At 36.0% G+C, this 21,801-nt stretch overlaps 1 protein-coding gene across 3 annotated transcripts in view; it reads right to left on the bottom strand.

Annotated features, from left to right (window-relative positions):
• Positions 1 to 13,381: 13,381 nt before the first annotated feature.
• The window catches only part of ARL5A (ARF like GTPase 5A), a 29,186-nt gene continuing 20,766 nt past the window's right edge, over positions 13,382 to 21,801 (bottom strand). For all 3 annotated transcript variants that reach the window (XM_006157629.2, XM_006157630.2, XM_006157631.3), the window contains 2 exons: positions 19,513 to 19,664; positions 13,382 to 14,120 (listed from right to left, as the gene is read on the bottom strand). In XM_006157629.2, the coding sequence (XP_006157691.1) occupies positions 14,072 to 14,120; positions 19,513 to 19,664 (201 nt within the window). In that variant the 3' untranslated portion in view covers positions 13,382 to 14,071. The remainder of the gene's footprint in view (positions 14,121 to 19,512; positions 19,665 to 21,801) is intronic.

Raw genomic sequence — 21,801 nt, 5'->3', positions numbered from 1 at the left:
GTGTGTGCACTCACAGAAAAGAGACAGAGAGAAGGAAAGTGAGAAACCATCCCCATAAAGGGGCCAGTGGACACGCCAGAATCCCTTCTCCTCTCAGGATTTTGGGCATACGTGCGCACATGCTGAGGATGGTTTTCAAGCCGCTAGGTCCAGGACTTGAACAGTGGTTGGCCATGTGGGAATCCAGCATCTTAAACACCACGCCACATGCTGGCCCTCAAGTATTATCCTTTTAAGACACCAGATCAGTTTAAGATGAATAGTATCCTGAGAACAACTGGTAAATATTTTAAAAAGCTGTTACAATTTATAACTACTGATCCGTAACCGATGTCAACATTACACAGCCCCCTCCAAAAACAAACAAAAAACCACAAACACCAAAAAAAAAAAAACCAAAAAAAACCCCCAAAAAACCCGACAACCTCCCCGCAACCAAACTACCTAAAATACAAAACTAGAAGAGGCTGAAATGAATGTAAACTTATCTTCATAATACCCAATTGCAAATTGTTGTTGTCAGCAAAACTGTTTTCACTAAGTTAGCTTATAGAATATGCATACAAGGGGCCAGCAGGTGGCACAGTGGTTTAGGATGCTGGACTCCCACTTGGTCAACAATGGTTAAGAGTCCTAGACCTACCAGCTTGCTTTTTCACTTTTTGCTCTCTCTCTCACTCTCTCTGGTTAAATTTAAAAAGTAAATAAATAAATGGATAAAGTTAAACAAACAATATGCATACAAATAAAATGTGAACTTACAGAATATGAGGTTCAAATAAAACATCAATTTTACCTGTTCCTTTCATAGGGTTTCACAAAATACCATTTATTAAAAAAAAAAAAAATTCCATTCTTAAAAAGTATAAAGTTGATGGGACCAGCAGATGGCCAAATGGTTGCATTGCTAGGCTCCCACGTAGCTGACCGTGGATAGAGTCCCAGACCCAGTGGCTTAAAGCTCACACTGGGTACATGTGTGTGTGGGCTCAAAATCCCAGGAGAAAGGAGAAGGGATTGCAGCATCCCTCCCTCCAGGAGGGATGGGTGATTTCTGTCTTTCTGTCTCTGCCTCTCTGGAGAATGCACACACCCTGGGGCAAAAAACCTCTCCAAAAAAATTATGAAGTTGAAGCCTTAAAGCATTGGAAATATGCACAAAGTCATGCCTATATTAATGTAAGTTATAAGCTAAGTTGTCATCCAATGCAACATTCAGTTTATTCCATCATCCTGCTTGGCTGCTTGAATCCTCTGCTGGAAATAAGACCCCTTCTGTTCCTAACCCTCACTGCATGTTTTCTTTTAAAAAATAACTATCTGAAAAGAGACTGTCCTTCAAAAGCAGTAAAATATCAAGTAGATAACTAAAACCATAATCTCTTTATATCTTCAACAGTAAGAATTCTGTCAAAATCATTAACCTTGCATCAGAAATGCTATTCATCAGAAAACTAATTTTTACTTATTGTCTTGTTGGCTAAAGAGCTATATCTCATTTACTGAAAATCAAACTTTTTTGTATTCCTTCCCACTCTCATTAAGATGATTGTTTAAACACAAGCAAAAATGACCAAAACTGTTTTCTAATTATCAGTGTAATATGCTAAATAGAATATATGGGATACACAAAAATATAAAATCAGAAAAACGTCAACCACTGTGCTGTCACCTACAACAACCTTTAATAATGTTATGATGCATGTTTCATCACATAATTTAACTCTTTGCTTAATATTATGGCCATTAATGGATGGATACTAGATGAATTTTTTTTAAACAAATTAACACAGGATTTCTAATATGTTTTGCCTTTTAGCTGTATTTAATGTATGACTTATCTAAGGTCCTTATAAAAAAGGCAAAATCTTAAACACTTATTCTAGAAGGCTGAAATTCCAATCTTGTCCTATTCTATCCTAATTTGTACAAATTAAATAAGCAATTTATTGGAGGGAAAGTGGTACAAATAGAAAGTCACTGCCATCCTTTCAATGTGCAGGTAAAAATAACCTGTAACCATCAGCTATGTTATCTTTCATGTTGTCCATCACAAAAATTTTGAACAGGAGGTACAAACCAAAAAAAGAGGCTGTTACTTTCAACTAACTAAAACTACATTTTTCTAAGACCAGATTAAAAATATATCATGAAGGTCAAAAGATATATGGCAAAAAAATAATATTCTTTAAAAGACCTTTACAACGTCTGCTGCAGAAAGTACAAAGGAGACAGGACATTTATAGAATAATTACCAAAAATCTATGAACATGATAAAACTCAAAAGGCAATCTATGAACATGTTAAAACTTAAACAGTAACCAAAGAAATGTAAATACAAAAATGAGATACCACTTGGGGCCACCAGGTAGCGTAGTGGTTAAGGTGCTGGACACTCCCACATTGTTGATCATGGTTCGAGTCCCAGACCTGGTGGCTTGCTTTCTCACTATCCCCTTCACCTCTCTCTTCATCTCTCTCTGGTCAAATTAAAATAAATGAATGAATAAATAAAATGAAAAATAAACAATTCTTCAGTGAAAAATAATCAGCTGGTTGTAGGTTTAAAAAAAGAAAAAAAGGGACCAGCAGTTAACGTAATGGCTATGTCGCTGGACTGCCATGTAGCCAACCACAGTTCACGTCCCGGACCCAGTGGCTTAAAACTCACACTGGGCGCATGTGCGTGCATGCCCAAGATCCCGAGAGGAGAATGGAGAAGGGACTGTGGCATGGCCATCCCCCCTGGGGGGGTGATTTCTCGCTTTCTATCTCTCTGTCTCTCTGTCTTTCTGGCGAGCACAAGTGCCCTATAGTGAAAAACCTCTCCAAAAAAAAAAAAAGAAAAAAGAGATACCACTTTTTGTAGAGATTAGCTATGATTTAAAAAAAAATAAAACAAGTTTTGCTTGAAATAAAGATGTATTCCTTCAACTTAAAAACTTTTTCATGAAATAGATTTTCTTATAGAAAATAATGAGGCCCAGCTAAGGTGGTGCACACTGCTATCTATGATGCTGTGCTCTGCAGGATGATATGACAAGAGGCCCAGGTCTGTTTCCTGGTCCCAAGCTAAAAAGCCAGGAGCAGTTGGGTGTGCCTGTAATACCAATGGCTAAGGGAGGTTGAAGCAGGAGGTCTATGTACTTGAGGCAGGCCTGGGCAACACTGTTAGATCCCATTTAAAAAAAGAGCTGCACACAGTAGTGCACACCTGTAGTGTAGAAGTACGGTAACATAGCAAGACCTTGTCTTTAATAAAAAGAATGACAAAATGGAAATGGCAGTCACAGTTGAGGAAGAACATACTTTATACTATTAAAATGTATGTAAACATTCTACAAAGAAACTTCAATAGAAAGTAAAAGGATTTTTAGGCCTAAGAGTTGTAGATGGACCCATTGGTGTGAAAACATCACAGAGACACCACACCTCTCATTTACTTTAGATGATAAAAGGTGTTGGAGATTATTCTTTTTCAGCATTAAAAAGAAAGAAAAAAAAAAGGTCAACTCAGAGATTTTTTTACTTAGGATTTTCCTTCCCATCTTTCCAAAGCAGAGTCAATCATTACCATAGGTTCGGTACAACTGGTTAAAAGTAAACTCTGCACCCAGATTAAAGGTTAAAGATCACAAAAAACTTACGGCTGAGGGAAGCTCTGTACTGCCCTTCACTGAAGGAACTGGGGACCATGGCTGTACAATGTGGTGGTCGCCTGTGAGTAGGTTAACAAATCTTAATGTATAAAGTATCATAATATGGAGACAGTCAGGGACATGAGTAAAGACTTGACCAGGATGAGTGGAACCTTCTGGGAAGATAATTGGGCAATAGGTCACCAAAGCCTTTTGAAAGTCCATACATATTCTGTCATAGCAACTGGACTTCTAAAAACTCATTCTATTCAGAATAAATTTGGGACCAGCAGATGGCATAACAGTTACATTGCTTGACTCCTACAAAGTCAACTGCAGTTCAAGTTTCAGACTTGGCAGCTTAAAACTCATGCCAGGTGTGTGTGGTATGAGTGCAAAATTCCAAGAGGAGAATGGAGGAGAAGAGATTGTGGTGTATCCATAACCCTTAAAGGGTGATTTCTTGCTGTCTGTCTGTCTGTGTCTCTCCAGCAAGTGCATGCACTCTATACCCAAAACTCTCTCCTAAAAAATAAAGAGGTTTTTTTTTTTTTAATGGGGCTGGCAGGTGGCATTGTGGTTAAGATGCTGGACTCCCACATGGCAAACCACAGTTCAATTCGTGGGTCTGGCAGCATATTTTCTCACTTTCTCTTTCTCTCTGGTCTAATTAAAATATAATAAATAAAATAAAATTAAAAATTCTTTAAAAAAGTATTTATGATGAGAAATAAGAAACGGCTCAATATATGTCAACAAAAGACTTGTTAAATAAACACTGATTATCTAAAAAGCAAATGTTACACATCTATTAAAATCTTTTGCACGTAAAATATGTGTATGGTATAGTACAGAAAAATTAGAGCTTTTTAGAATTAGCTTTTTAGAATTCAAAACATAAATTTGAAATATTCATACACACACAAGAAAACTTCAAAAAGTTTGTGAAAATATGGAATTAAAGTATCAAATTTATTTTGATGCAAAAAGAATTTTAAAATTCATGCATATTCTTAAAAATACACATTTTCCATGAATTTTTGAAGGTCTCTTGGGGTGTGTGTTGTATGTCTGCCAAAGGGATAGTCCTATTTCTCTTAGAATAGTGAGACAATAGATGATTTTTTTTTTTTTTGGAGAGGTTTTTGCTATAGGGGGTGTGTGTGTGCTTGCCAGAAAGACAGAGACAGAGAGACAGAAAGCAATTCAACCCCCCCCCAAGGGGGGATGGCCAAACTGAAATCCCTTCTCCTCCATTCTCCTCTCAGGATTTTGGGCGCACACACACGTGCCCAGCATGAGTTTAAGCCACTGGGTCCGGGACATGAACTGCAGTCGACTACATGGGAGTCCAGCGACACAGCCATTACGCTAATTGCTGGTCCCATATATGATTTAATTTTTCTTTTTTTGGAAGAGGTTTTTGCTATAGGGCGTGTGCGCTCGCCAGACAGACAGAGAGACAGAGAGATAGAAAGCGAGATATCACCCCCCACGGGGGATGGCCACGCCGCAATCCCCTCTCCTCCATTCCCCTCTCAGGATCTTGGGCACTCATGCACACGCGCCCAGCCTGAGTCTCAAGCCACCGGGTCCAGGGCTTAAACCGCGGTCAACTACGTGGGAGTCCAGTGACATAGCCATTATGCTAACTGCTGGTCCCAATGACTTAATTTTTTTAACTTACTGTCTCTTCTCTGGTTTTCACTCAAAGAAATCATGTACTGCTTATATCATTTTTTTCCATTAGTAAACACTATATGAGAAAAGGATAATTATAAAAATTTAAGGAGCAAATTAGGGCAAAATGTGCAAAAACATGGCTAGTATATTCACTATTTAAAGAAGTTAATATATTCGCAAGGAAAATATCAAGATTTTAAAATAAACGAGCAAAGTAAAAGAACTCAAAGAAAACTGAAACACAAAAAATAGTCTTGAACTTGCCCCATAGGACAGTGGTTGGTGCTATATATGGAAAACCAAATCCTACATGGTCAATTGTGGCCTGAGTCCCAGCCCTAGTAGCTTGAAAAACACACCAGATACAGGTGTGCACATGTACAAAATTGTAATGGGACGAAGAAATGGAGGAAAAGGAATTGTGGTGCCTGTTGGGGGCGTGCTCTCTTTGGCAAGCGTATGTACCCTTTGGCAACTGAGTTAAAAAAAAAATTAGTGAAAATATGGAATAATAGGCACTTTTAAATTTAATTATGCCATTTAAAGCATTAAGTGGATGATGTCCATTGCAATGTTCCTTATAACAAGAAAACACAGGAAATACAGAAGAATATTACTTGGTGGTCTAAATACATCGGCACTATTTAAAAGGAATTTTAAGAGAGAGTCTTATTTTCATACAGAATGATCTGCCAGGATGTAAGGCATGTAGTAATGTCAATAACTGTTCTAGGCATTAACAAATCACGGAATCACAATGAACACGTTCAAAAGGAGGCTATTTTAATGTTATAAATTTCTCATTTATTTCATGGACATAAGTTACAAAATAGCAAAAATGGGATATTCCAGATGTAAAAACTAAAGAAAAGATATGAAAAAGATGACACAGCTTTTTTCCCAAAACAGCTGTAGTGCCATTTACTATTTCAATTTCTACAGATGCTTATAAAACAAACTCTGGCATGTTACTGACATTCCTAGATGCAGCTACATGCAGATTTCAAATAAATAAAATTTGCACATATTTCTTTGCAAATGGTGCTTTACAACCATTTTTAAGGACACAAGTCTCAATTCTACTATAAGAACTAATAAAAGACCAGAATCAATTTAATTACTTTTGGAATAGGAAGAATTAAATAAAAAACTGAGGAGAGACAGCAGATGATGTATGTGGTGGGTTGGGTATTAGGCTGCCACACGACCGACCCAGGTTTGAGTCCTGGGCCCAGTGGCTTGAAAATCATGCCAGGCACATGTTCGTGTGTGCCTAGATTCTTGAGGAAAATGGAGAAGAGGGGACTGTGGTGTGGCCATCCCCCTTTAGGGGTGATTTCTCACTTGCCTTCTCACTGTCTTCCTCTGTCTCTCTCCAGTGAGCACATGCACCCCATGGCAAAATCCTAAATAAATAAATAAATAAGAATGGCAGCACAAATTAAGAATTAACATCACATTATACCTCCTAAACATGTGCAATTATGTGTGAAGTAAGAAGTAGTACAATCACATAAGAACAACCTATCCATGGGGGGAAAGAGCTGGAAAGTTCTACAAAAATATTAATAGTTCATCCATTCATTCATCAACATATAAATTGAACACCCACTGCAAACTATGTATTGTACTTAGCTCTGAAAGACACACTGGGTGGTTAGAAAAGTCCTGATGCATTTTTGCATAGAAAAACAGAAAAATAGCTCACACTTTTCCAACAACCCAATAAACTGAAAACGCAACACCCCCAGTTTCTGTCTTCCCAGAGTATAGTTTCTAGTGGAAGGGAGAAAGACAATACTCAAGTAAGCATGTGCCTGGGTTTACTCTTCAATTTCCATTTTTTCCCCCCTTTTTCTTCTGTTTATTATCAACCATGCTTATGAATGTTCACTTCAGTAATTGTCATTTTAGAGTCAATGACTGGGATTTTCACACATTTCAAAGCAAATTGATCACACAAGTTGGTCACTATTAGGCTCATTTCCAATTCTAACATTCAGAAGTAAAAGGCATAAAGCTCTTTATTAATTGACTTAAGTACCAAAAAATGTTCCTAGATAAGATCAGGACAATCTTTTTGTCATTTGCCCAATGCAAGTGTCAGACTTCTTCAATTTCCATGGTGAACCTCTGCCTTACTGTCAACAAACCTGCACACATTTAAAGAATAAGCCAAAATAAAAACACTGACAACACAGAGGTGTGAATAATAATTATAATTAACCCTTTCAAAAAGAAAGGGTATATATAAGAGTACATAATAGAGTATAACAATTTAACTGAAGTCTTTTTGTATTTCCTTTTTACTCAAAGCATAAAGCAGAGACAATACTTCATATCAGATTAACATGCAACTTCAAAAAAAAAAAAAGGTTAATGCACATATTAAACATGAAAATTTACCAGTGAAATCTTATTTGTTATTTTCCCCAAAACTACCTTGACGTTATTTCAACAAGATCCCACATGACTGGTCACATGACCAATGTCATACATTTCTGGATCTGACATTCCAGTCAATTACGGATACAGAGACATCGCTAGAAGTATGATGAAGTAGTACGTCTGCAATACAGCTCACTGCACTACTTCACCAATGGAGAGGTCCCCACTCCGATCTGTCTAATCCTTCCTTCTTCAGCACAAATGTAAATATCCCCCAGACACCCATGAAGCTGTCTTGTCAAGAAGGCCCTAAAAGCGTTATCTCCCTAGATAGATAATACATCAGCACTGACAAACTGCTCCACGATCCTCATTTCCTGGAATATTCAGTTTGTGAAAATGTAGCATATTGAGAAACACGAGTTCATAAATTAATAAAGAGATAAGACAAAATTTTGGCTTCTTCCATGTGAAGCTTCATTCAAAATCTTTTATACCTTTTATCATACTGAAAATTCCAATACAACAAACCTGAAAATTTTCAAAAGTTCTTCTACCTTGTTTGTCAATATGCATAGAGTTCGACTGGGCACAGGAGAGATGCTCTAAAGGGACTAATCACAGCACATTTTATCTAGGCTTCTGTAGGAAAATACAATATACAAGAAAGATTAATATCTGTAAGAATTTGTCATATCCAAAATCAGTATGATTAAAATGTCTTCTGTGCACAAATTGAAAAGGTTAGTATATATTTTTCTCACTTCCAGTAACCAAAAAAGCCTTTATTAGACATAGTGCGTCTTCAATACTGTATCTTGGACATTAACCTATAAATATCTTTAAAAGTGCTTTGCAGGTATTACCTTGTCTCATGAAACCTTAGGGACAGCATATAAAAAAAGGCTACTCCATTCTAAAGGACTAGTTTCAAGCAGTAATAATTAGAGAGATTCTGTATATTATCAATTTAAGAAGTTTGGGGGAAGAGATTACTACACAGTATAATAATTTAAAATTATATACACCTTTCACTTCCCATGCAAGATGATTTATAACATGAATACAGTGTAACTAGACATCACTGAAAATGTAGTCAAATCTTGCCCCAGAATTTACAGTCATACTCTATGATCAGTTAAAAAAAAATTGGAATATATGAAAAATGTAGTAAGATTTTTGTGAAATACTTTGGTTTGTAAGTAAAATCTTAACAAAAAGAAGGGATATGGGTAACATGAAATGGCTCAAGATTCAAATGATATGACATTGAAAATTATTAGCCACTACCTATTAAGAAGATACTCTTATGTAAGCAATAAAGTTTATTACTAAAATCTTTAAACATACAGTATAATTTTCTGCTTAAACTATTTTTAAAAACAGGAATAGCTTAGGTTCTTAGCCCCTGTAGTAACACTAATGACAGGGTCATGAAAGACTTACACCAGGAAAACTGTGCTCATGCTTCCTTACACTATGGTTTGTTGAGGGTTAGGCAGTTATCTCCAATTTCAATGTCTTTTATTTACACGGGACAAACTGTGACTTAGAAACCCTTAGGGGCTGACTGTGTCATCGGTGAGACAAGCACATACAATACCACTGAAAACACATACGATTTATTAAATGGACTTAAAAATCAATATAAATCAATTGTAGGCACTTCTTGGAACAGACTGCAAATTTTCTACAGCATATCTATCAGGCAATACCATAAAGATTTAAACTTTAGTTTTTAGAACAATACACAGGACTAGACAATTTATAAGAAATACTGCATAACTAATTCGACTGTACATTTCCACAGGATTTCAGGGTTAAATAGAAGCAGTCACTTTTTAGCATCCTAAGTTCTAAATTCTGGCTTTCTGCACTATCATGGTCTTAAAATAATGGATTGTTTATACTTTCAGGGAGCATGATAGAGAAGTGTTATTTTCATGTAAGTGGAGCCCTAAAGATTTATTTTCTGTACTGTATACATCTATACAGTTAACACATGGCAGCTGACTTCTGATGTCCTGTAAGGCCCATTTCAAGAGGTTTGCTTTATAAGATAAAGACAGGCTTCTTATTATTAATTCCCTTACATATCAAATCTCGTTCTTTAAACTTGAAGAAACAAATGGAACGTGAACAATGGTTTTAAGACACTAATACATAAAGATATGGCATCGTTTTCCTGCTCAAACTGTTCAACTAGCTATTTTCCAAATGTAACCATTCTTGGGAATGGGAAGATGATGCACATATAACTTAATCGCCTCCATGCCTGTAAGGAGTTCAAAGAGCTGGCAGAGTCTAGCTAGGTATTTCTCATTGTTTCTCAATCTATCTCTCTGCATATAAAGTTAAAATCAGGAAACATTAAAATGTTAAATACAGTGTAAGTCAAAGGACTCTCCACTGGCCTCTATAAGCTGTATACAATGCAAGCTGGTCTTCTATAGTCAACAATTCTGACAGTGCATTCTCATGAGCAAAATTCAAGTCAGCAAATGAAGTCAGCGGTGAGAGGATAGGAACGAACTCGAGAAGTTCTTAGAAACTAGTGGAAAAATAGTTACGGGAAAAAGTTTGGAATACTTCCATGCTGATGGTAAATGAAGCTATAGGAGAGCAAGAGATAGCTGAGTTATTAGAAAGCTGATCCTGAAGCAAGTTGCAGATTACATCTCAAGAGTGCAAAGCAAAGGGTCAAAGTTAAGCCCTATAAAGAAACCTTGCACCTACCGGCCTTGAAAGAGGGATTGATGCTAGGATACAAGTGGACAATTGAGGGAAGATGACGCCGAAGTTTACAGATAACCTACAATGAGCTGCTATCCCTATATACAAAGTAAAGCATACTATCAATACATTCCAAAAATGCTTATGAAAAAAACCTAGAAAGTTGTCTATAGTTGTTCTATTTACACTAACACAGATTTTTGAGGTTGTCTGTACTGTATGTGGTTGCTAAAGTCACAGCAAGAAATATAAAGTGCCTCTAAGAGAGGGGACAATACAGTCCTGTTTCTAGGCACCTTAATACTGTATGAGAGGTCTCCAAAAAGTTCATGGAAAATATGCATTATGGAAGAAACTATGCATGGATTTCAGATAATTCTGCACCAAAATTAATATTTTATTACTTTTCCATGAACTTTTTGAAGTCCCCCTGTACACTCAGTCAAAGGAGACATCTTAGGGACTTTGTGCCTTCAAGCTCTGTGTATTTTCATGACTCATGGGAGCTACCTAGTAGGCACATCTGAAAGGCCAGAAAATAAAACTCTTCTTCTTCCTATCTCATGTCACATTTCTTAAATCACATTCACTACCTGCATTAGAAATGCCAGTCTATGGTGCTAAAGCACATTTTTATTCTTAAGGCAAAATGTAATATAAGAAAATGAACCCCCTACCCATTCTCTACTGCCCTCCAACCCACCTCTCTTCACTGTGTTCTTTGCCTGTCACTAAGGGCCAAAGGTGTGCTGGGAAGATAAAGAGAACTAAAAATTTCAAACAACAATCCTTGAAATAATGTGTAAGATACACTTTATAAATGATATGACAAAAAACTTAAACATATTTACATGCCTATACCATATGTTTTTGTTTTTCACCAAGGGAAGTTACATGACTTTCAAAATGATTATCAAAAACAAATCCAGCCATGTACAGAGAGGTATGAATCTTTGTTCTTTTTAAAGCTGAATACAATGACTCCAAATGAGATGTTTATAACCAAAAGTAGCATGCTATAGATTCAGAAGCATCATCCTTTGCTGAATTCCACTTAAATTACACATAAACTACTAAAATGACTATTTATGAGGCTCTCCATCATATTTGAAAGTAATACTGTTAAAATGATTTTGGTATCAATGAATAATGAATAAACAGCATTTTTCCCAGTTGTAATTTTGTGTTTTGTTCAAATACATGGGTACTATCGTATTTTTAATGCTTAGGCTAGAGGGTAGAAAACAACCAAATCACGGTTAAACATGGTGTAAGATTTCATTCATTCTCTTCATGTCTTGTCAATAATGTATTATGATAAACCAACTGTAACAATGTCACAAGCTTTCAATATTCAATTAAGAATACATTTTAGTCAACACCTGATAGATAACAAGGAAATATGATAGAATTGGGTTGAATCAATGTGGCAGCAACCCAAAGTACTAAGCACATAATTATTTCAATTAAAAAATGAAAGGAACTAAAGATATGGATTTGCTGGGCTACTTTATCAATATTTATCTCTGATGAAACTACAAAATACATCTGTGTTTATAGGGAATTTTTAATATACAAGTAATACCTTATAATGATTTGAAAAAATATGAACATATGAACAAGGCTTAGTAATTTAGGACTTACTTTATAAAAGCATGTTGACAAATATTCAATGTTATGCTTTCACTTTGAACATCACATTGAAGAATGTAAATACGAAACACAAAACAGCCTACGTTAAACACTAATCTCCCATGCCTGACTGGAATTTAGCAACGAGTGTAGAAAGGTACTTTCAAAGTTTTATTAATGCTTAAGAGTATGTGCTATTATTCCTCAACAAAACTGTCATGAAGTCTAAGAGGCTGGTATTTAAAGTAGGTTTTTATCCTTGAATATTCTTTTTTTTTTGGAGAGGTTTTTGCTATAGGGCGCGTGCGCTCGCCAGATGGACAGAGAGAGACAGAGAGACAGAAAGCGAGAAATCACCCTCCAGGGAGGATGGTCATGTCACAATCTCTTCTCCTCCATTCTCCTCTCAGGATCTTGCGCATGCACACACTCGCGCCCGGTGTGAGTTTTAAGCCGCCAAGTCTGGGACATGACCTATGGTTGTCTACATGGGAGTCCAGCGACATAGCCATTATGCTAACTGCTGGTCACTCCTTGAATATTCTTAAACATGTCAATTAGCCTTCAGATTTCAGGGCATGAAGGACAGAGTACACGAGAGTATGTTTCAACACACTTAAAATAAGTTTGTTTACTGTTATGACAGAAATATCTTCAACTTTCAATACTGAAAAAAATACCCTAAGTAAATATTAAAGATACTTTGGGTCAAGTTACTTCTTAGTACAAATAATAAATTGTGTCAATCAATTTTAAAACAAATTCTTAAAAGCATTAACAAATTTGCATTTTATGATCAAATAATGCATTTATATTGTGAACAATATGAAAAACATACAGAAAAATCTCAAAACTATTCCAACTCTTAAAATAAGAAATAAGAAATTTGTAAATTAAGAAGTTATCAATGATGCTTGGAAAAAATGCTTTACTTTTACTCTCAAATTTATTTTAACTGCTTGACATATAATTTAATACTTAAAAAGACTAGCTAAATTATTTAATATTTACAGAGTATTACTTTTCTGGGTACACATTTTCATACAATAGTTTTCAGATAATTCTGGGGAAAAAAAATCACTTGATAATTTAATCACAATTTGTGATTGATAAATAGATTAACAATTTATTCAGTACTTTAGATGGCACAAAGACCAATAAAAGGAAAAATCTGATCACCGTAACTGTGTAATGTGTAAGTTTGCCTATTAGTAATACCAAGACAAGAACTGGGTAAGTATTCCACTTAGTTGGATTATATGTTTTCCATGTGTGTGACTGATCAACAAAAAAATAGGTACACAATGTCAAACTTTCTCTTTTATTTTTTTTTTTTTTCCTTAAGAGCAGTTCAGTGATTTGGAGGCTTGGTTAGTACAATACAGAGAACACAGGGGAAAAGGACAAAATGGCACTTCACACCATGGCCAGTATTCACCTCGTTATGGTTAGAACTAAAGGTATTATTCATTTTTATGTTATTTCATTTTCTTTAGAACATAAATCAAAGCCATTAACTCGAACTTGAGGTAAATACACAATACATACACAATCTTATGCAAAATACTTTTTGTAAGTAACACACATTTTAAAATATTGGAAACCGAGTATCTGTGCTGATTTGTATTCTGACTTAATGGAACAAGAAGAGAACATTCAACTAGGGAGGGCTATACTGATAATAAAGCTCTCAGAGTTCAAAACATCTTCCTCTCCCTTTGTACTTACCACAGGCTACACAATGTCCTGAGAGGATTCATTATGAAAAAAATATCAATCACAGCTTTAATAACTTACTTTGGAAGGAACTAATGAGAAAGCAAATTGGAAGGTGAGGCTTCATCTTTGTTTTCAAATAAGTGGTCTGAATTTTTCTTCTTATAGAAAAAGTTTAAATCAGTTTGTTATAAATATATCTAAACCATTAATTTTTGCAGCTTTCAGGAAAAGTCCAGCACTTCATTTACACAAAGTCTATGAGAAGAGGTCAGTAGAGATCATCTAATCTTAAGTCGTGACATCATCCATTCAAGTCCTTGGCACAACCTATAAAAAAAAATTTTTTTTATTAAATACCGTACTAAGAGGCTATAAATGATACACTAAAAGATACCATTTTTCATTTATCTAAGCAAAAAAAAAAGAAAAAATCCAGTAATATTCAATGATGCTGACATTGTAGTGAAGTTATACATTCATGTTTAGTACATCTGTGCTTTCTTGGTTCAGCTCAGTTATGTATTTTGTTTTTAGAACCCTGCCTGAAACATTAAAAAGCTCAATAATTATACAATGAATGTCCACAGAAAGTAATCTGGCAAAGGAAAAAAATATACATGTATATATTTAAAATTTGAATATGCTGAACCCTTTTTTTCTACTTCTAGAAATGTATTCTAAAAACAAAAGGAGATAAACATATAAGAGTATTCACTAGAGCATTTTAAAATAAGTAAAAGTAGAATTTAAATGTCTAGAAATGGTGGAAAATTAAGAAATTTTCAAACACTTGTAAGATGAAATATTAAAAAACTTCTAAATACTGTTTTATAATATGACAAAATGCTCATAATACAAAGTAAAAATAGCAAGGTAAAAAGCCAAATAAAACAAAGTATGTCCATAATGCTACTCTATGTATGAAAAATTTGAAGTCAATAAAATCTCATATCCCTGGGACCAGCAGATGGTGTAATGGTTACATCACTGGACTCCCACATAGTTGACTGCGATTGGAGTCCTGGACCTGGCGGCTTAAAACTCACACGGGGTACGTGTGTGTGAGAGAGAGAGTGTGTGTGTGTGTGTGTGTGTGTGTGCGCGCACGCGCGCGTGTGCGTGTGTGTGTACGTGTGCTTAAAATCTCAAGAGGACAATGAAGGAGAAGGCACAGTGGTGTGGCCATCCCCTGGGAGGTGATTTCTCACTCTCTGTCTTGCTCTCTGTCTCTCCAGTAAGTGCATGTGCCCTATAGCAAAAATCTAAAAAAATCTCATATTCCTAATACCAGTTAACACTGAACAATGAGAAACTGTACAAAAACTAAAATACTGAAAGGGATGCCTGTCGTAAAGCAGACTAAATGCTTAGCAAGAGGAAAATGGTTTTGTACGAACACTGTACACAATATGTTGTAACAAAATGAAGGATTATTATTAAGTATTAAATGTTATCTATTGGTTGTTGGAACAGTCAGGACGCACTTTTGCACAGAAAAAATACAATAAATGTTATCTATTGGTTGTTGGAACAGTCACGACGCACTTTTGCACAGAAAAAATACATCATGACTTTTCTGATGACCCAATATGAGGTTTGTATATACCGAAACTATGCTACAATATGAAATTTTGAAAACAGAACGTAGATTTTTGAGTTAAGTATCACTGTAATAATGTAAAAGACACAAAACATGGCATGATGTAAATGAAGTTATTTTGAGAGGGTTTTCTGCTGTAATTACACTCTTTTCTTTAAAACTACTAGGTAGGAAAAGGTACAAAATAAGGAAAATAGGCAAATAGATTACTTAACTACAAACTGTTAATGTGCGATGTCCAACCCACTGAATCAAAATGACAACCAATACAAAAATCAAAATTCTGAGCAAGATATTCAGACTGCAGAATGGAAAAAAAAAAGTTTTTTCCTCAAGACCAAACATTTCCACTTGCTAAGTGCTGCAAATATAAATACATATGAACCAAAATTTAAAAAGATACTTTGTTCGTTTAGTGCTGCAATAAGAGAATACCTCAAACTAGTTCATTTAAAAAACAGATACTTAATCATTACAGTTCTGGAGGCTGGGAAGTCCAGAATGAAGTGGCTTACATTTGTGAGGGCTTTTTTGCTTCAACATTTCATGGTGGAAGGGCAAGAGAGCAAGACAGACAACAGCCTCAAGCTCTTTCATAATCATGAGGGTAAAATCCCACCTTCCAACAATGTTGTGCTGAGATTTAAGTTTCCAACACATACCTTTTGCACACATTTCAAACCATAGCAGATAAATCACTAGTGCTTTCATCTCTTTAAAATTATTTTAAAATTACATAGTTCATATCTATAACTAATGACACATTTTCCATATAATTATTTAATAATTAAGGTATTCAAAATAAACCTTATATCAATCCTCAATGATTGTCTTTATTGCCATATTTAATATTATAGTTAATACTTTTGACTGACAAAGAGATAACATGTATTAAATGAACTAACAAAGAAATATCTAACATGTTTTTTAAGTGAATATATGTAGAAAATTATTATTATCTGTGATTTTTGAAAAACTGAACAAGTTTTCTTTTTTAATTCACTGTAGGGTACATGTGCTCATTGAAAATCTGGGGGGCATAGGGTGAGAATCATCCAAAGGGTGATACTGAGTTCAGAACTCAAACCATGCAAGCAATAGGCCATGTGGGATCCAGCGGCCTTAACCATCGGCCAGCCCTACGTTTGCTTTTGTAAGGGTCTACTTTGCTCTTCCAAATGTCTGTAGAAGCGCCATCTATTTCTCTTACATTTGGATTCAATAATATATTAGTTCTCCTTTGCCACAGTTTAAATGTGTCCTTTGGGGCTAGCAGATGGTGTAGTGATTATATCACTGGATTCCCACATGGCTAACCACGGTTCAAGCCCCAGACCTGGTAGCTTAAAACTCAACACTGGGCACTCGTATGTGCATGTATGCGTGTCCAAGATCCTGGGAGGATAATGGAGGAGAAGGGATTGCAGCATGGCCATCCCCAAGGGGGCGATTTCTCACTTTCCATCTCACTGTACCTTTCTCTCTGTCCCCAGTGAATGCATGATGCACCCTAAGGCAAAGCCTCTTAGAAAATAAATAAATGTGTTCCTCAAAATTCATATGCTGAGCTATGGTGATGAAATTAAGAGGGAGAAAACTTGATCAAATTATGGTGTCAAAAACTGGGCTTGAGCCAGCTGGTAGCATGAAGGTAAGGCAGGTAGAACCTATATGGTTGACTATGCAGGTTGGGTCCTAGACTTGGCAGCCTGAAAAACACACCAGATGCATGTGTATGCATGCCCAAAATCTAAATGGAAGAAAAAATGTAGAATGGATTGGGGTGTGACCATCCACCTGAGGGAGTACATTCTCATTTTCTTTCTCTCTCTCTTTCTTCCCGTTTCTGTAGCAAATTATAATATATAGTCATTAATATCATGGTAGGGGAAAAAAGATAGGCCTTTAGGAGATTAGGATTAAGGTCATCAGGGTAGGGCTTCCATGATCGGCTCTTGATGGGTTTCAAGGAGAGACACACAAATGCAGACCATATTGAACGCAGACCAAACTGTCTGCCCTCTCCCTTATGGTAATACAGCCAGAAGACCCCACCATAAGTGGTCCCTGGACCTTGGGCCTCCAAATTGTAAACTGAATAAATTTCTCTTTCTATAAATCACCCAGTTTTGGGTATTTTCTGTTATTACCACTGGAACAAACTATTAGGTTATCAGCAAAGTCATGACGTACTTCTCTATGCAAAAATGCATGACTTTCCCAGTGACCCAACAGAATAACCATCTCTCAGGGTCTTAAAAGGAAAATAACTCCTCCTATTTTATAGCTCATTTATACCCCAAGCTTCTGCACTTTCCTGAGAATCCTGACCCCAAATTTAAAAGAACTCTATTTAGGATACTTTGCCTCTAAATTAATTCTTTCCTCTACTTTTAACTATACAGAGATACACTGTATTTTAGAAAACAAAAACTTTACTTTGGCTTGCTCCTACTTTTAGCTTTCTATCCTGTCTAACCTCCTACATTTTCTCTCTCCTTCCTCTTCTTCCCACTCAAGAATTTACAAGCTGCCATCTTTGTCTTCTAAAATCCACTTTCACTTTAAACTACACTTATCTCATGCCCCCTTTCCCAATACAGAGTTTGCTCTGACTGCCTGACTGAATTAACTCATTTATAGTTAAATTCAGTGGCCCAGACTCTCCTCCTGGTCATTGACCTTACATTTGACAATACTGACTACCTCTTCTTTCTTGAAATCCTTTTATCTCTAGGCACTAGACTGGGCACTAAGCCAAAAATCTACCATAGGTATCCACCTTTCTCTGAACACCTTTCATTCTAAAGCCAAGGATCCTCATACCAGTCTCTCTAAATCTAACTTTTTTCCTTATGTGTAATAAATTTCCTCTTGACAACACTGATGGCAACAGTATCCCCAAACTGAACGCTCTCTTCTATTTGTGAATTAAAACAATTAGCAGGGGGCTAGCTCCATGGCACAGTGGCAAGGCACTGTGTAAAAGAAGCCAAGAGAAGCCAGATCCCACATGGTAACTATGGTTCAAATCCCTTACCAAGTCAGCCTGAGGCCAGCTGGACACACATAAGAGCCCAATAGCCCATGAACTGGAAGGATCATGGCCTGACCAGAAGCTGTGGAGGCTTCTCTCTCTCTCTCTTTCTCTCTCATGCATGGAAGTACTTTATCATGAATAAAGAAAAAGAAACTTAAAACTAGTCTGTAGGATTGTTTTGAGGATTAAATATAAATGAGACACTATAAGGAAAGTACTTAAGATACAGGATATGTTCAGTAAGTATATGTTCTTAAGCCTCACCACCACTGTAAGAAATTTCTCCTGGGACCAGCACATGGCATAATGAACTCCCATGTAACCAGCCACAGTTAGAGTCCTGGACCCAGTGATTTGAAACACACTGGGTGCAGGGACGTGCATGTCCAAGATCCTGAGAGAAGAATGGAGAAGGGACTGTGGTATGGCCATCCTCCCTGGGGGGGTATTTCTGGCTTTCTCGCTTTCTACCACTCTCAGTCTCTCTAGCAAATACATATGCCCTATAACAAAAAAAAAATTTTTTTGAGAGAGTTTTTTTTGCTACCTATAGGGCGCGTGTGCTCACCAGAAAGACAAAGATAGAGACAGAAAGTGAGAAATCATCCCCCAGGGAGGATGGCCATACCACAGTCCCTTCTCCATTCTCCTCTTGGGATCTTGGGCACACACACGCGCTGGGTGTGAGTTTAAGCCGCCAGCTCTGGGAATTGAACCACAGTTCTACATGTTGAGTCCAGCAACATAGCCATTACTCTAACTGCTGGTTCCCCAAAAATCTCTTTTTTTAAAAAAGAAAGTTTCTCCTAACTTCTCTCGCTCTCAATAACACCACTGAGCTCCGAAGGCAACTGTATCACCTTACATGTTCACCTGCATTAGTTCAGTATCATGTTTCTGTTGTGTTTGATTATTTACAGAAATATTCTGAAAAGTCTGACTGTAGAGATGGACTATATCTTGTATCTCTCCTTTATGATGTTGTGAATAGCACCTTTTAATATTTCTTGATTTTAAGAAGAAATATGTACACGTTTTAAAGCTAAATGTACATGTAATACAAGAGGAAGAATTCTTACCCCTCGCCAGTAAGAGCACAGCATGCCTGGATATGCCACTGGTGATCTTTAATAGAAGTTAGTTTCAAAAACTGAGAGATTTCTGCTACAGTCATGCATTCTTTAACATCTTGTTTATTAGCAAAAATCAGCAATCCAGCTTTCCTTAGGTCCTACAAAAGCAAACAAAGCTGTATGGGCCTGTACATTTTTCCATACATTTTCCAACATATTAACTGAACGGTTTTCATAATCTTAGTAATCCAGAATTTCTCAACTCTTTGACATAAAAGCATCTCATCAACTAGAAGCTGAGAAAAGGTAATAAAAAACTTTAACAACAAACACATTTTTTAAAAGATATACTTGTATGGATTGACATGTATACTACAGTCTTACTATATTTTTATGGTCCTGAGTACTACATAACAGTCATGTCTTCAAATATAATATATATCTATCACTTCTCCAACCCCAACTAGTCTTAATGCTACTACTAAGCACTATATTTTAGCCTGGTACTTCTTAAAACCCTCCAAAATCCTACCCCATCTATACTTTTCTGCCTTAGATTACTTGCTATAAAAATACTCTGCTTTAATTAGTGATCCACCTACTACTAAATAGTTTTGTGCATTCCCATCCCTATGCTGTTTAGAAAATTTCTCCTACATACAGTTAGTTCTCTGACCTACTAAAACAAGCCTTTCTCAACTAGGGTTTCAGAAGAGAATTAAGCTCTACAAAAAATTATTTGGGTCACTATACTGCAAATCTCCCTACAATATACATTGTATCCCTAGTAACTTCTAGGTGCATAATAAATAAACGAACTCATTACATAAGAGTGTATGCCCCAGGCTTCCTGGTTTATTTCTGGGCTGAAAACTCTTGGATTTGAATATACAATAGAACCATCTTGGACTGGCACTGAACTTAAGTAATTTCTCCAAAGTGATAGTTAAGTTTTATCACTTCTATGCTATGACTCTGAGGCAAGGTCTTCAGTCTCTGAATTCATACCTTAGAACTAATAAAACACTTACTGAATATTTAATCTGAACAAGGCATTCACCACATGAACTCTTTTTCAAATATAATAATTATGCACACCCCCAGATTTCTGTATAATGTTTTACTCATAAAATAGGCCAAAGGTTCTTGGTGCCTTTCTGCCTTACTCCTGCCCACCCCTATCCCATTTTAACAGAACTTTTTCCCATAAAACTACACATATGTATGTACATCAATGTTTTTATGTTTATGTACAATTTTAGGTGTTAATGGATACTCTAAGTCCATTCATAAATCCTAGTCTAAGATTTCATAAAGAATTCATTCAGTGAATTAAAATGTTATAAAATTCTGCCTACATATATTAACAGATACTGACAAGACTAAGGTTTTGGTGCTACACTTATATAATTTCTCAACTATATTGGACGGTATCTTCTTCTTAGAGATTTTAGTGGGATGTTTTGGTTTTGATAGGTATATATGTGTTTGAAACAATAGAGTACTTAACAAGTACAAACTAACATTGATCCACATTATTGTACTCTTCTACAGTCCTAAAAACATGGTTGATTCTGATGTAAATAAAAACCGTGTGTAGTAAATTTCTAACTTGGTTAAAATGAGATACACAAAATGTTTTAAATGACAGGGAAGACTGAATTTTAGTTATGGTGCCCTCTGCAGGATGGCAGCTATTAATGCTACTACAGTTCATGACAGAATAAGCCAGGCCTGGTCAGAAAGGGATACTGCTGAAATGTTAACAGTTTTAAGATTTTGTGCTCAGCTACTTTTAGCTACAGTTCAGTTCACGTGTCTACCAAGGACAGAAAAATATGAAAAGATAAACTATAACTTGTACATACAGGATCGTATTGAGGTTAAAAATAGTTTTTCTTATCCTAAATGAAAAAGAAAGCACTATCAATAGTTGCTATGTGGCTGTCACTGAGAACTTTACACGGGTTTAATTCCTATCTTCCTGTCTTCTGGATTTCGATGTCTCTCACTAGTGTGTACTGAAGTCTTTTGCATAGATCAGGTCTGCTAATGCTGTATGTTCCAAGAACATTACTATTTTATTTATAAGTAGTTCGTACTCATCATTCTTTGTGATGCAATTATTTGGAAAAGTTTCTGGACTAAAAATTGAAACACAAAAGAAGGCCATTTATTAAAAGGTCTGGAATAAATAAATACAGTATTTTCTAAATCTCAATGAGCCAACATTTTTTTTTTTTTTTAGAGGTTTGTTCTATTGGGGACATGAGCTCACCAGAAAGATGGAGGAGA

The sequence above is a fragment of the Tupaia chinensis genome, unplaced genomic scaffold (genome assembly GCF_000334495.1).
Source record: "Tupaia chinensis unplaced genomic scaffold, TupChi_1.0 Scaffold000549_1, whole genome shotgun sequence".
Taxonomy (NCBI): domain Eukaryota; kingdom Metazoa; phylum Chordata; class Mammalia; order Scandentia; family Tupaiidae; genus Tupaia; species Tupaia belangeri.
This window is presented reverse-complemented; position numbering and strand designations above follow the sequence as displayed.